The sequence below is a fragment of the Pseudorca crassidens genome, chromosome 9, assembly GCF_039906515.1.
Source record: "Pseudorca crassidens isolate mPseCra1 chromosome 9, mPseCra1.hap1, whole genome shotgun sequence".
NCBI classification, from domain to species: domain Eukaryota; kingdom Metazoa; phylum Chordata; class Mammalia; order Artiodactyla; family Delphinidae; genus Pseudorca; species Pseudorca crassidens.
This window is the reverse complement of record NC_090304.1, coordinates 13,082,143-13,098,590: the sequence shown is the minus strand read 5'-3', so window position 1 is coordinate 13,098,590 and position 16,448 is coordinate 13,082,143. Positions and strand designations below refer to the sequence as shown.

The following is a 16,448-nucleotide window of genomic DNA, read 5'->3' as shown; positions in this document are numbered from 1 at the left end:
GATTCACAGGGAGTCAGAGCTGGAGGCTGAGGCAGCAACAGGGCCCTATCAGAGATGGGCCCCTGCAAGGTGACGAACGTGATCAGATTGGCCTTGTAATGGGCTCATCTTGGCCGCTCTGCCAAAGAAAGGTCAGCTGGAAGACCAGATCTAACAGTTTAGGAGGACGATGACAACTTGAACTAAGTGGGTAGAGAGAAGTCTGTGGATTTACTTAGGAGGTAGAGTCACTGGCACCTGATGAGTGTGGAGGTACAGAGTTACATGGTAACAACAGTGGCGCTTCTATCGAGAGAGAGACGACGAGGGAGGCTCCTGTTTAAGGAAAAGATAATTGAAAAATTCCATTTTGGACATGTTGCCTTTGAGGTGCAGAGGGAAACTAAGTGGAGATGGAGGGGAGACAGCTGGATCTAGGGGTCGGGGGTGTAGGAGGGGCTGATGCAGTGTCATCATGGCTTACAGGCATCAAGGATGGGTGGAGATCACCCATGTAGGGTATGTAGAGGAAGAAGCCCTGGGACACATTCAGGGAGCTAAGATAAGTGGTGTCTCAGGAGACGAGAGGCCATGTTGCGTTGTGAGATGAATATTCTAGAACCGGGCTGTCCAATAGAGATATAATGCTGGCCACAATACATAATTTCAATATTTTTAGTAGCTACATTAAAAAAGTGAAAAGAGGGAATTCCCTTGGTGGTCCAGTGGTCAGGACTCTTTGCTTTCAGCGCTTTCACTGCTGAGGGCTTGGGTTCAGTCCCTGGTCGGGGAACTAAGATCCTGCAAGCCGCGTAGCGCAGCCAATAAAAAAATTTTAAAAATAAAAAGAAACAGGTAAAATTAATTAATAATATATTTCACCCAAAATATTATTTCAACATGTAATCAATATAAAAATATTAATGAGATTTTTACAAGTCTTTTTTTGGTACTAAGTCCTTGAAATCTGATACGTATTCACATCTCAGTCTGGACCAGCCCCATTTCAAATGCTCCATGGCCACCTGTGGTTTGTGGCTGCCAACTGGACAATTCGAGACTGAGGCAGATCTAGGTTCAAATCCTTGGGGAGACCAACTTTTCTCATCTGTGAAACAGGGGCATAGTATATATCTCCCATGTAAAGGTAAAGCTCTTGACACATCGTGGGCCTACAAAAAATGGGAGGTGAGAACTTTTAGAAGGTGGGGAGTGGAGACAGCAAGGAATGGAAACTTTGCAGGACGTGACAGAGGTATTGTCTTTTCTTTAAAGATGGGAAGGGCTTGCCATGTTTTTGGGCTACAGGGAAGTTGCCGGTAGAGAGAGAGAAATACAGAAGAGGGAATAAAGCAAAGCAGAAAGTTTGAGAAAAGTTGGGGAGATGGAATTGAAACATAGGTGGAGAGGTTAGCCTTAAACCTGAAACTGGGCACTTTTTTCTCTAAAAACAAAGGAAAGGAAGGCAGGGTGGACAAGAGTAATGGCCGCTAACCATTCCTGAGAGCCTTTTGTGTGTAGGGTACTCTGATAAGTGCCTTATATGCATTCTCTCATCCAGCACCCCCAGCAACGCTGAAAGGTGGGTCCTGCTAGTGTTCCCATTTCACAGATGAGGAAGTTGAGTCTTTGAGAGAGTAACTTGCCTAAGGTCATAAAACCAGTAAAGCCAGCATTTGAACCCAGACATTCTGATGCCAGAGTCAAGATTTTTGTTTTGGGTAGAATGTTCCTTATTTTGCCTTTGTCTCATGTTTCATGATTAGATTCAGGGTATGCATTTCCAGCCAGACTACTACATATGTGATGTGTTCTCAGGCGTCGCATCAGAATTACATGATGTCAATCCACCCCTCAGTGGTCACTCAGTCAAGATGTTGTCCAATTTCTTCATCACATAGTTAACTACTTTTTCCTTTACAGCGAGGAAGCAATCTGAGTGGAGACACTTTGAACCCATGCAAATATCCCGCTCCTCATATGTCCTTCTAAATTTAGCCTCCATTGGTGATTCTTGCCTGATCCACTTTACTATGGTGGTTGCAAAACGTTGATCCCAACTCCAGCACTCCCTCTGCATTCACCGTTTGACACTCAGCATTCATTCTGCTTTCTTTCTCTTCTCTCTCTCTCTCCCTTTCTCATTAATAGGAACTCACTGATTCCTAATTTTTTCAGTGGGTTATAGTTTATGAATGTCCTTAATCATTTTGGTACCTAATATCCCAGCTTTGGCTTGTGGCAGCTCCTTCAAGCTGGCTCCTTTGTCCTATGAAATGCCTACTACTAATTTTTTTTTTAAAGTACTTTCTTACTTTTTGACATAACAAAATGTTCCAGGCTGCTCATCGCATATTTGCAATCTACCAGCCCTGGAAGCAGCCATTTCTCTAATGAACCCTGATTCCTTTCAGAGGGGAACAGTATGACAGTACAAGATCTCAGTGCAAAATATGCTTATTGCTAACGGGGTGTGTTGGATTTTAGGCCCTCTTAGCAGACAGAGCTGAATATATATACATGTGAATATACATACCTATACGTACTTTAGAAATCATGAGTGCACACTGATATCTCCAATTCCAATCCACTTCCACAGGTATTTTCTTGTTTCCCTCCATTAAATATTTGTATGTTTCTTCTTCCAGAGTGAGAACCCCGGCTCTTAACAACATCAACACATTTACTCATTTGCCCAATCATGTAAGACACCTAAAATAGTTTCAGAATCATTTTGCCAATACAAGTACATAAACAAACCTACTAAAAAGAGTTCAGAATTTGTTTGTAGTTTTCTCCCTACCCGACCCCACCAGAGCCTAGCTTCTTAACCACTTCGTCCTAACGAGGTTGTTTGCTGGAAGGGAAGCAGGGGACTTGAGCAAAGGGAGGAGGTGTAAAATAGCCACGGAGAAGGAAGGGTGAGAGAACTTCCATTTCAGGAGCAGAGGATACATTTCTGAGGCTGGAGGAGACACGTGAGCGGTGGCCCCGGTTTGCTCAAGGACAGGTTTTCCTGCAGCCATCTTGGCAGCCTGGGTGTAGGAGTGGAGAAGACAGATGGTCGGGATGGCTGGAAGGAGCCAAAGTTGGGGAACTACCAGGTGGATGTGGCAGAAGCACAGAGGGTGAGGAGTCCGGGGTGCTGGCAGGGAAGGGGTTGATGTAATGCACCCTGGAGTCTGGGCTGAATGGGGGAGGAAGTGAAGCCAAGAGAAAGAAAGGGGAGTGGCTGGAGTTTGAGCTCAGCTGAGAAGGGGTTTACTGAAGTGATTTCTGGTCACTGAATCCAACGGTTCAGGGGGCTGGGGGAAGAGATGGCTTGTGCCAAGCTTGGAGGGGCCGAGAGGGGAGGAGACTGTACTTAGAGCCACCAAAGTGGCTTTGTTTCCCCGAGGACCAGAGGCTGGGTGACAGGACCTAGCTGGTTCAGGCCCAAGAGGGAAGCTGTTCTAGGCATCTTACTGCAATCCATGATCAACAGCTGGGGGAAGTATTCAAACCAATGTGATTTTGTAAAAATGAAGGGGCCTTAGAGATCACTTCACCTGGACAGTCACTTCACTTTTCAGGTCAGAGAACGAAGGTCCAGAGCTGTTAAGCAACTGCACCCACCACCCCCGAGTCTGGGTGGGATTCAAACCCAGGTATTTCACATTTCAGTTGGTGGCTCTCTTTAACCCATGACAACGTTCTAAAGCTATAGCAGAGGGTCTTACTGACGGGCTTGCTTTGGTTCACTAGTCTGTTCCCACCTGGGCTTTAAGCACAGGAATGGAGTCTGACACATCACTGCATTCTCCTTAGTTCCTAAGTCACTGCTGAGTGCACTCTTTCTGACTGATGAATTTGGGGGAAGAGCCCATGTCTTAGGGTAGGAGTGCCAGCAGGAAGTTGGAATTTTCACATAGCATTATTTCTCTCTATAGTTGTGCACCACAACTACTGAGCCTGTGCTCTAGAGCCTGTGAGCCACAGGCTACTGAGCCCATGTGCCACAACTGCTGAAGCCCGTGCGCCTAGAGCCCGTGCTCCGCAACAAGAGAAGCCACCGCAATGAGAAGCCCGCGCACCACAACGAAGACCACTCGCCGCAACTAGATAAAGCCAGCGCACAGCAACGAAGACCCAGCGCAGCCAAAAATAAATAAGTAAATAAATTTATTTTAAAAAGATATGTTTAAAAAAAAAAGCACAATGAGAAATGATAGGCATATTGGCTTAGATGCTGTAGCACGTAAATGCCCTGCGGGGCACGTTCTCTTAATCTAAGCAGGCAAACTTGCCCCTCTTTTCTAAAGAAAACAAATAGCTACTACTTTACAGGACTGACTGTGAGCTGGGCAGGGCCCAACACTGAACTGCCATGGCCTTTTGGCAATTACTGGATGTGGAGGCTGTGCCTGGATTGCATAGGATTCTCTCCTTTTTGCCCCTTTGATATCTTAGCAGCCAAACCGCAGCTCTCAGGAAGCTTTTCACTCTCAAAAAGCACTTAAAAAAAATCTGATCATGTATTCTAGTTTTTTATTCCAAAAATATCATACTGGGGTGCTTTTAATAAACTTCTTCCAAAATTATTTGGAGCAAAAACCAAGTATTTCTAAACAACTTTCAAACAAGGCTTGCTCTCAGTGGTTTGTTTTGGGACTTGCCCTTTAAAGATATCCTTTTAGGAACAAAAAGTGGGGTTTTGGCTGGGTGATTTCTAGATACTTAAAATGTTGACTAATAGTTTTAGGGTGTAAGATGTGGAATAGAAGAAGGCCATTTGCAAACTCCTATGTAAAGAGCATGGGCAGATATTCCCTTTAAAAACACATACACAGAGCTTCCCTGGTGGCGCAGTGGTTAAGAATCCACTTGCCAATGCAGGGGACACGGGTTCAAGCCCTGGTCTGGGAGGCTCCCACATGCTGCGGAGCAACTAAGCCTGTGTGCCACAACTACTGAGCCTGCGCTCTACAGCCCGTGAGCCACAACTACTAAGCCCACGTGCCACAACTACTGAAGCCCACGCGCCTAGAGCCCATGCTCCGCAACAAGAGAAGGCACCACAGTGAGAAGCCCGCTCACCGCAACGAAGAGGAGCCCCTGCTTGCCGCAACAAAAGAAAGCCCTCGTGCAGCAACGAAGACCCAACACAGCCAAAAATAAATAGATAAATAAATTAAAAACAAAAACAAAACCAAAAAAACCCCACACACACAATGTGTGTGGGGAGAGGTGGGCAGTATATGGGAACTCTCTGTACTATTTCCTCAATTTCTTTGTAAACCTAGAACTGTTCTCAAAATAAAGTCTATTAATTAAAAAAAAAAAGACACAGACACTGGGATTATAATAAAATGTGTTGCCATTTGGTTCTAATCTCTAGTCAGCTAAGTAGTGGTGGTGGCTGAAAGAGTTTAAAAGTGATGACAAAAAACGTACTAGGAAACTTTCAATCCAATGTGAAAGGAAGCAGGTAAAGTCAAAACAGGAGGCCTGGCATGAACTGGAGTGACCCTTGTTTAACGTGACTCCTGCACGTTGACATGCAGGCTGTAGCCAGCAGATGGTGCTTGGTGCTTGCGAGGGATAGAAAATCTAAAATATCTATTCACACAAGATTATGCAGTTAACCAATCAAAGGGAACAATTTGTGGGAGAGAAAGAATTTTAATCAATGGGTTAAAAAACTCACATAACAATGCTGAACATAATATATGCAACATTGACTTCCAGGTAGTACATGAGTTGTTTTCTCTATGTGGGAACACCTCACCCTGAGCAAACCTGATATACCCCAGTCAGACTAATCATTGAACACTAGAAAGCTTTGACACAAGACTTTTAACATAGTAAACTCCCAGAATACGTTTAAAACAGAGTTTGCACTTTTAAAATTGATTTGCACATAATTTTAGAGAGAATATCTATTGGTTAAACTGAGGTATATCTGTGTTGTAGTTTCACGAGTACACACTTCAATTTCTGGTAAGGGAAGCTTTTGGATACATCACAATAAAATTTCATTTTATGAAAAAATAATTTAGTTTGTGAGGTATGCATCTTGAGAGCATGAACACAGTGTAAGCACCTGGGGTGAGGACAGTGCATGATGAACACACAACACAGAATACCACAAATGAACGTAATTCCCTAGCATACAAATCCCTTCGTTACAAAATGTGTCTAACCCAAAACACAGCAAGGAAGCACCTGTGTGGCATGGCCCAGGCACCCTATGGGTAGGTGTATATGTGCAAGGATGGGTATACCACCGCAGTCGTACGGCCTCCCTTTGTGGCAGGATATCTGTTCCTGGACCAGTTTGGCTTCGTATCTGGAGCTGGCTCTTGGCTGGGGTTTGTGTTTCTCTTTGGAGAGCATGATACTGTAAATCCTGGCTTCTCTCTCTGTGCAAACAAGACATAAAAGGTGAACCACTTGATGCTGCAATTCCTGAAGTTATAGTTAGGGTTGGTGCTGGTTTCGCAGGAGTCAGTGAGAAGTATTTGCATTTCCCCTCAAATACCAAAGTAGCTGGCGTTGTTACAGGGCAGGCACCAATCAAGCATTTGTCCTAGTCCCTCTGATAGCCAAAGAAAGGTCCATGGGCAATATTTTAATTGCCCTGAGAAGTTTAGGGACTGCATTTTATAAGCTGTCTAGAAACATAACACAAAGGAAGAGAAGAGCTTACTTTACAAGCTGGGAGACTGTCCCATTTTTTAAACTCTGCTTATCTGACCTGCCACGGAATTTAAATGCCTACATCTCTGTTACAGAAACATTAAATTAGAAATTTAAAGAAAATGAAGTAAAAGTAAAGGTTTGGATGGCATTCGTCTACTACATTGTGTCCAACTGAATCCCTGGTTACATGTTACAGCCTAGCTTGCACGTTTCAGTGGTAGGATATGGTTTTAGCCACCCACAGACACCCTGCAGTGGATGCTGTATGAGGAAAGAGGACAGTCATCACTTATCAGTGTGTCAGGACAGAATCCTCTTTGATTTGACTTTATCTACATCTCTCTTTTCACTGCTCTGTTTCTGTTATATCATGGTGGTTGGACTATCTATCTTGTTACCCCTCCTAGAGGATCACGGCCTTAAGGGAGGGCTCATGTCATACAGTCTTCAAAGGGCCCCACACATAGTAGGTCTTCCGTAAAATACTGACAGGTAAATGAGAGCATCATTTTGAGACTTGCCAAGCAGCAGACTTGGGAAGACGGCAGGGACTTCACCTTGAGAGAATCATCTATTCTATACCTAGTGCACCTACAGTAATCCAGTGGTCCTCAATCTTTGCTCCACCCGGACACAGGTGAACAGCACTTTCCCGCAGACACAATCAGGGCTATTTGAAACCACAGCTCACCAGCTGTTTCTTTACTTCTTTTTCCTCCCTCTCAGGAAAGAATATGCAAGTGCAAAGGAGCAAGAGAGATGTTATTATAGGGATAAATAGGAATTCATTCTAACTTATTATTTTAAAAAAGCAAATCGTTCACAAACCTCGGTACCGAACCATCACTGTAACAGTGGATGTGAAACACCCCTCACAACTGATGGTGGCACCCTGGTTTGTTAACACCTCCTAGGGTTCAGAACCACTGCGTTCACCATCACTTTGTACCTGAAATGTTGCCATGGATTTACAAAATAATAGCTGCCTAACAAATGTTCATTGAAATGAAACTAAATTCTCCGCGGCAAGCTTTCAGCCCTGGGTGGGCTTCCTCCATCCTGCAGTACTTTGTGGGCAATGCCCCTGGCTGGTCAGGTGTTTTGTAGCCTGAGAGTGCAGACTATGTTAGATGTTCACCTCAGCAGAACAAATCCAAGGAGGTGATACTGTGTGGACTGCAGATCACCACCCCTCCAAATCACATAATACATTTGAAAAATAAATTAATTGCTGGCATATATATACATATATTAGGTGAAATACCTGCATTCTCTCTTTATTCTTAGTCAAAATCAAGGTGGTCATTTTTGATGGGCCCAGGGAGGTGCCTTTGTCTCTTCCATTTAACTAAAATAAATGAACACATTCTCACTAAATTTTCCACTTGGACAAGTGTGATTATAGAAAACACACAGAGTAATTTGTATTCATGCATGTTGATTCATTATGATACTCTAACATGAAAAGAGAGGCAGAACACAAACAAATAGTAATTTGAAGAAAAGAAGGAAACTAATACTTATTGAATGCCTACCATATGCCAGGCACGTCACACACGGTTGCACATTGAATATTCTCAACAACCTTATGTGTAGATATTATTACCCCAACATTTTAGATGCAGCAACTGAGCCCCTGAGTTAAGTAACTCACAGAAAACTACATAGTGGGGATGGAATTTGAACTCAAGACAGACCCCATAGCTTGTGCTCTTGCCATTATTACACTAGACACCGAATGGCCCTCAATACTGAACAGAGATGGCTGTGCTTTGTGCGGGCTCCTCCGTGTAATGCGGTGGGACCTTATTCTATCATCCCTAACCACAGGGCAGCATGCCACACGAGGAGGGCCTCATGCACCCTATTTGGCTACTATTGTACCCAAACCTATTTTTATACATAAAAGAATCAAGGATTTTATAGCCACACTCCAAAGTACTAAAAGTTGGGTGAACTTGTCTCCTCTGTTTCCTACTGCATCCTACTCTGTATGTAGCTTCCTGCTTACTTGTTAAAATACCCAGCAGACCCTAAGGTCCCTGAGGCAGGGATAGTGTTTTGTTCAATGTTGCACTCCCAGCATCCAGTAGACAGCCTGGCGTGTAGTAGTTACACAATACAATTTGCTGAATGGATGGATGGATGGTTAAAGCAGCCAGCTCTTATGTTTTGGGTATAAAATCACAATTCACCAATATGGGATATCAGACTTCAGTGGTGTCTAATCCAAAGCAGTGTCAGTGTCCCCACCAATTTTAATGTTCCCCTGCTCCCAGTGGTACTGACAGTAAGAGTGACAGAGGGCTATTGCACTCTTCACCCTCTGAGAGAGACGTACTAATTGGAAAAATCAGAGACTCTGTGTGACAAAAAGTCAAGAATGGAACAGAATAGAGAGCCCAGAAATAAACTCATGCATATATAGTCAATTAATTTTCAACACAGGAGCCAAAAATAACCAGTGGGGGAAAAGACTGTATCCTTAATAAATGGTGCTAGGAAAACTAGATATCCACATGCGCAAAAGAATTCAACTGTACCCCGTCTTATACCATACACAAAAGTCAACCCAAAATGGATTAAAAATTTAAATTCAAGATCCCAAACTGTAAAACTTTTAGAAGAAAACATAGGGGGTAAAGTTCTTGACATTGGCAATGATTTTTTGGATTTGACATCAAAAGCAAAGACGATAAAAGCAAAAATAAACAAGTGAGACTAAAACTGAAAAGCTTCTGCACAACAAAGGAAACAATCAATAAAATGAAAAGATAACCTATCGAATGGGAGAAAATACTTGCAAACAATATAATCCAGCCTTAAAAAGGAAGGAAATCCTGCCATTTGCAACAAAACATATGCACATGGGTGGAGGGCATTATGCTAAGTGAAATGAGCCAGACAAAGATATGCTGCATGGTATCACTTATATGTGGAATCTAAAATAAACATCCAAACTCATAGAAACAGAGAGTAGGATGGTGGCTGCCAGGTGCTTGGGATTGGGGAAAATAGGGAGAGGGTGGTAAAAGGATACAAACTTTCAGTTACGAAATGAATGAGGTGTGAAGATTACCATGTATAGAATGGTGCCTATAGTTGACAGTACTGTGTTGTATAATTTAAATTTGCTAACAGAGGAGGACTTAAGAGTTCTCAGCAAAAAAAAAAAAAAAAAAAAGTGAATATTTGTTTGAGGTGAAGGTTGTGTTAATTAACTAAACAGTGACAATCCTTTCTCAATGTGTGTGTGTGTATATATATATATATATATATATATCTCAAATCATCATGTTGTACACTTTAACCATACTACCAAAAAAAAGGTTTTTAATAAATTTTCCATGAGTGAGTAAAAAAAAACAAAGGTCAAGCAAAAATACTACCTCATTCAACCTTGGTTTTTCATTTTTCGTCATTGAAGAACTGGTATTCTCTGAATTTTTGAAAAAAGCAGGCTGCTTTTGCAGAGTAGAAGCAAACCCTGCCCCTTCCTAGAAGGATTGCAAAGAGAATATTTTTCAGTTGCTCTATTACAATTAATCAACTCATAATTGACCCAATTCACCCAAGAGTAAAACTCCCACCTCTGAAAGCGTTTTCATCTTTAGAAAGCAGGGGGTATGGTGTGGGCGTGGCAGGCAGGAAGGAGGTATCCAAGTGTCCTTAGCCTGGACCAGGCCTGAATTCTCAGCCACCTGGAATCTCTGGTCTAGTTCTAGCCACCACTTTTCCATTACCATCTCCTTCCTCTGGAAATCCAGACTTGGAAACCCAGACTTGCTATGCTAGAGTGTAGTGGAGGATTAGTGCGCTAAGCTGAAATCTGCTTAGGGATATCCAGAGGACCCATGGGAGAGTTCTGAAATCCAAATAGAAAACTTCCCCCTGCCCCATTTCCCATTCCCTTTCTGGTTTAGAGTAAACCTTAACTCTTTGTCCTGCTCCCTCTGTAGAAAACTCTAACTGGACAGTAGAAGTAGGCAACAGAGCTTTCTTACTGGGGCATCTTCTGTTAACTTTGTCTCCTGCATCAAATTACTTTTCTGATACTGTTTGTTTCGCTGTTTCCTAGACTGAAGTGGCTTCCTTTTTTTCTTCTTATACATCTTCTTCTTCTGATTCAACTATTCCAGAAAGTACAGAGAAATTAGCCATTGAGGATTCCAGTGGTACGCCCACCCACATGTAGCACTCTTTTCACACAACACTCAAGACGCAATGGCTAACCCAGTATGTGTGCCCTCACAGTGTTGAACTGTTGTTGGTTTGGAGAATCAAAAAACAGTTCAGTTACCTCATTACCAGAGACCCCTCCCCACTTAACACCGTCGAGATCCCCCTATTATAGATATACTGCCAAAGGGGCACCTATACCAATAAACAAATATCTGTGATATAAAATTTGAAAGCACATTACTTATGGCAATATTGGCAGGTACAGATAATACTGATTATTAGATGTGTGCTTAACAGATAAAGTTTGGTTGTGACTATAGGGTGGCTTCAATAATTAAGCAAATGAAGCTCAGGACTAATTTTCCAGGTACCTATGGTGTGGTGAAGCTTATACTGATGCTGCTGTAAATCCAGCTGAAGAAACTGTAGGGTCCAGTCTGATATGGCTGGTTCCTTCTGACACAGCCTTAAACTCACCCTATGATGAAGATACTTCTTAATGCAACTAGGAAATCATGTGCCCAGTGAACCACAACAAACATTTTGCTGTTTCTAAAGCTCTTATACCATCTATGTGAAAAACAAGTCTGTTAATAGATGGGGCAGAAGAAAAATTACTTAATATATGGAAATATAAAAAAACTACCTAAGACCATGTAAACAAACATTTTTTAAAAAGTATGGCTCATTTGTGGGACTCCCCTGGTGGCGCAGTGGTTAACAATTTGCCTCCCAGGGCAGGGGACACAGGTTTGAGCCCTGGTCTGGGAAGATCCTACATGCCGTGGAACAACTCAGCCCGTGTGCCACGACTACTGTGCTCTAGAGCCCGTGAGCCACAACTACTGAGCCCGTGTGCCACAACTACTGAAGCTCGCGTGCCTAGAGCCCGTGCTGTACAACGAGAAGCCACTGTAATGAGAAGCCCGCACACTGCAACGAAGAGGCACCCCCGCTCGCTGCAACTAGAGAAAAGCCCCTGTGCAGCCAAAAATAAATAAATAAATTTATTTTAAAAAAAAAGTATGGGTCATTTTTTTAAAAAATTTTGTTTATATTTTATTTATTTATTTTTGGTTGCGTTGGGTCTTTGTTGCTGCGTGTGCGCAGGCTTTCTCTAGTTGTGGCGAGCAGGGGCTACTCTTCGTTGCGGTGCGCGGGCTTCTCATGGTGGCTTCTCTTGTTGTACAGCACGGGCTCTAGGCAGCAGGCTTCAGTAGTTGTGGCACACGGGCTCAGTAGTTGTGGCGCAGGGGCTTAGTTGCTCCCCAGCATATGGGATCTTCCCAGACCAGGGATCGAACCCGTGTCCCCTGCATTGGCAGGTAGATTCTTAACCACGGCGCCACCAGGGAAATTCTGGGTCATTTCTAACAACCTCTATCTCTTAACGTGGGTTTCACTTTTAGTTAAACTTTTTTTCCCCACTTTTAATTAATTTTGGAATAAATATGGAGTTCTCGCATGTTTCCCCCCTAGATTTAAAAAAGAAAGTTATAAAGGACAAAATGAAAGACTCCAGGGCAGGGTAACCAGTTAGGATGTTACTGCTATATTTTCTGCAGATCTTGGGATAGTTGAAAATTTTTCCAAATTATCCAGTAGTGTCATGCTTTCTTTAGGCTGCTACTTTCTGGGTGCAAGAGTCTCTATAATCTTACCTCATCTGCTGTGTTCAGTAGGTGAACAGGGAGACCATCTGAGAAGGAGCTGTCAGAACCACTGGTGCTGTTTCCAAAAGGAAAGGAAAAAGGGAAATACCTGTTATTAATGTCTAGGATGTAAAACGCCTAGCAGACCAGCAGCATGGGATTAGGACACCTAGTCTGCTATTTGCCCTCATTGTCTGTGTTTCAATTACTAAGAATTCTTGATAAGCATATCCATTCATTCATTCTGAACACCTACTGCATGCCAGGCAGTGCACAGGAAACAGAGATGAACCAAGTGGCAAAATAAACACTGGCCGGATGGGCAAAGCTGCCCTTGGCAGTGATTGTGAGAGACTGTAGGGTTCTTAATGAGCGGCCCTGGAGAACAGCAGGGGACTGGGATTTGTCTGAAAGCAGGGGCTTTGTCTCGTTCATACCTGTCTAGGCACTACCAGTTCAGAGAGCAAGGATCTGACTGGGTACTCTTCAAAAATGTGTTGAATACGCAAATAGATATATTTAATAACAAAGAATCTGTAGGTCAGAGATTAGGAGTATTACTCTTATCACCCCAATTCCCCCTTCAAAAGTTTTGGAGCACATCTAGATTGATCTAAAGTCCTCCCCACAAACTGTCCCCTCCCCTTTTCTTCAAAGGCTAGGAGGAATGAAGACACAGATAATCCACCCTTTCTTCCTTCATCATGTCCTTTGCTTCTGTGTCATTATATTTTCCCCTTTCCTGGGGTGTGGTTGGCTAGAACTGAAAGCTGCGCTCTATGACACGTCCTCCGTATATGAAAAAACGTCTTAGGCACAAAACTCAAATCTCCTGGGAAAAGACAGCACTTCAAACCACTCTTTTGCTCAGCACTTTCATTCTGCTCAGGCCCCCCCGCCCTCCCATCAGTGCACAATGAGGAGCCCCACAGCAAGGCAGCAGGAAGAAAGCCCTCTCTTCTCTGATCTAATTCCCAACTCCCTGTTCTCACAAGGCTTTTCCAGTCTGAGGAGGAGCCTTTGAGGCCACTAGATAATAGCCTCTGAAGTCCCTTTCGGAGGTAATAGAAAACTTTAACAAATGGGATAAAAAACATTAGATGCAGTATACCCCAGATGATGTCGAAAATCATGTATGTGCACACAGACAGAGCAAACTCAAACTGGGCTTGCACACAAGTCTGCTTTTCTGTGTAACCGTGTGAATGGGTAGGAGGAGCCCCATGGAGGCTGGTGCAGAGGTTGGCAGATTGGTTTCAATAACTCTTAACTAAATGCCTCAGAGTATCCCTGCTGAGCCTGTCAGAATGCAGTCAGGATGCTTCTGAGTTGGTCCCCCTGGGCCCTATATGTATGACTTGATATGCGGGGGGGCATTTTGTTTTTGAGGCTGAAAGTGAAGAGGGTTTGATGCAGTGGTCCTGGAGAGTTAGGCAAAGGATTCTGGGAGAGTGGAAGAGGCGACGTGGTGAATGGGACACCCTACCTGGGCTGCTGGTCTGGTTCAAGGTTCCTAAAGAGACATTTGGGAGACTCAGCCAGCAGAACTACTTTAGGACCCAGAATCAATGTGCTACATAGAGTGGGTGGGCGAGCCATCCCCTTCCCACTTTCTACCACAGACTACAGTGCAGTCTCTAGCAGAAGGCCGCCATGCCCTGACCAGAAACCTTCTGATTGGGGACAGCTGGGGCGGTAAGCTCGAGTAGCAGGTGTTCTGGCACACCTGTGAAATAACCACCCCCTACCTGGGGGCTTCCTAAAATAGCTGTGGAGACTATTAGAGTGGGCCCGAGATCCTACATACTAAATGAATTCAACAAATATTTATTGAGCTCTCCCTATGTGCCAGGTACTGTTCTAAGTAAATGAGATACAGAGATGAACAAAACAAAGATCTCTGACCTTGTGGAACGTACACCCTAGTAGGGGGAGACAGGCAATAAATAACAGACACAACAAAGACATAAGTTATATAGAATGACAAATGATACAGAAGGTGGTAAAATGCTATGGAAAAAAGCAGAGCATGTAAAGGGGTTGAGGAATGGCAGGAGGGTGAAGGCAGGGGAGCAAGCTGCAATATTAGAGTAATGAGGGTAGAGGCCACACTGAAAAAGCTGGCGCTTAAGCAAAGACTTGAAGGGGGTGAAGGAATTAGCATTGTGAATATCTGGGGGAGAGCAGTTGGAACTGACAGTGCAAGGGCCCTGAGGTAGAGCAGGGAGGCCAGTGTAGCTGTAGCAGTGTGTAAGAGGGTGAGGGTGGAGGTCACAGAGGTAGCAGATGGCTAGATCCTATAGCCTTGTAGGCCACTGTAGGGTCCTTGACTTTGTATCTGAGTGAAGTGGTGAAGCCACTGAGGTGTTTTAAACAGAGGAATGACACGATCTGATTTACTTTAAAAGAATCACTCTCCTGGTTTTCTTTTGGCCGTGCTGGTCCCTTCCTAGTCTTATTCGCTGGCTCCTCATGGTCTCTTTAACCTCTTACAGCTATGGTACCCAGCTCAGACTCAGCCCTCTTTTCTACTCTACCTGCACTTACTCCCTTGGGATATCTGCCACACTTAAGGTTTAAATATCATCTATCCATGACTCTCTCCATCAGACCTCTCTACACTGAACTCCAGACTCATATATCCAACTGCTTATTCCATATCTCCATTTAGACATCTACTAGACACCTCAAACTCAACATGCCCAACACTAGATTCCTGATCTTCATCACCCCCCTAACCTTCTCCACCCACTTCATCTTCCTCAGCTCAGTTAAAGGCAACTCCATCCAACCAATTATAGAGTCATTCTCTCTTTCTCTTATACCCGATATCCAATCCATAAGCAAATCTTAATGTGTGAAACTTCAAAATATATCTAGAATCCAACCAATTCCCACACCCCCAAACACTGCTACACCCCTAAGCACCATCACCCTTCTTCTGTATTATTGCAAGAGCCTCCTAATGAGTGTCCTGCTTAGACCTTTCCTCTTTACAATCTCTTTTCCACATAGCAGCCCCAGTAAAACCTAAGTCAGGTCACGATACTTGTGTACTTAAAACCTTCCAAAGGCTTTCCATCTCCCTTGAAGTAAAAGACAAAGGCTTCACAATTGCCTACGAGGTCCTACACAAACCGCCTGCCCATCTCCCTAACGCTTTCTAGAGCCTAGAAGAGAGGCTGTCAAAGATCAGGCACTCAATACATAGTTGTTGAAGGAATGAAGTGCATTTAAGGGTGCCATGATTTATTCAATATTTTGCACCTGAGGTTCAAAACCAACAAAACAACAGAGCAGGCAAGACAATTAAAAATATATATATAGAACCCCTACGGTTTTTCTTTGAAATGAAGTTTGTTACCTGGATTCAATGTCAGACAAAGAGATGTCACTCCAGCTTCCTTCTAAATCCATATCTTGTCCAAGTTCTTTGAATTTCTTATGGATCTCCTGTTGTAAGAGCTCTTTAAGCTCTGCTAGACACTGCATGAACTATGGAAGTGAAAAAAAGAACTATTTTTGATTATTCATTTAGTTATTCATCAGATATTTACTAAGTATACGCTGAAAGGCACTTTATTTATTGCTGGAGACATAAAGATGAGTAAGCTGTAACCTCTGCTACTAAGGACATGTTAACAATAAGTTACATGAGCTGTAAGAACAGACAGCAGCATTTTTAGGGCAGAATATCAGTGAACACTGCTTTAGTCACTTTTCCCTGGCTAAAGCCAATAATACACTTCTTGAACAATGCAAAGGTCAGATTTATTTTATTTTTTTGAGTAGGGAAAGTTAGAATGGGGTTGTTCAGAATTTGGCCTATGGCAAATCTGATTTAACAGGCCCTATGTTGAGGTCAGAGTGTCTTTTAAGTATTTTTTAATTGAACAGTTGCATCCAGAGTGGTGCATGTCATGTGTTCCCAGGGCCGACATTTCAGAGGGGGTA

At 43.3% G+C, this 16,448-nt stretch overlaps 1 protein-coding gene across 5 annotated transcripts in view; it reads right to left on the bottom strand.

The window, feature by feature from the left end:
* Window positions 1-5,204: 5,204 nt before the first annotated feature.
* The window catches only part of AGBL2 (AGBL carboxypeptidase 2), a 43,832-nt gene continuing 32,588 nt past the window's right edge, over window positions 5,205-16,448 (bottom strand). For 2 of the 5 annotated variants that reach the window (XM_067749006.1, XM_067749005.1), the window contains exons 12-17: window positions 15,859-15,989; window positions 12,504-12,570; window positions 10,665-10,790; window positions 10,050-10,157; window positions 7,925-8,008; window positions 5,207-6,380 (exon numbers count right to left, since the gene is read on the bottom strand). In XM_067749006.1, the coding sequence (XP_067605107.1) occupies window positions 6,207-6,380; window positions 7,925-8,008; window positions 10,050-10,157; window positions 10,665-10,790; window positions 12,504-12,570; window positions 15,859-15,989 (690 nt within the window). In that variant the 3' untranslated portion in view covers window positions 5,207-6,206. Of the gene's footprint in view, window positions 6,381-7,924; window positions 8,009-10,049; window positions 10,158-10,664; window positions 10,791-12,503; window positions 12,571-15,858; window positions 15,990-16,448 lie in introns of all 5 variants that reach the window. The other 3 variants (XM_067749008.1, XM_067749004.1, XM_067749007.1) reach the window with 3 other exon arrangements.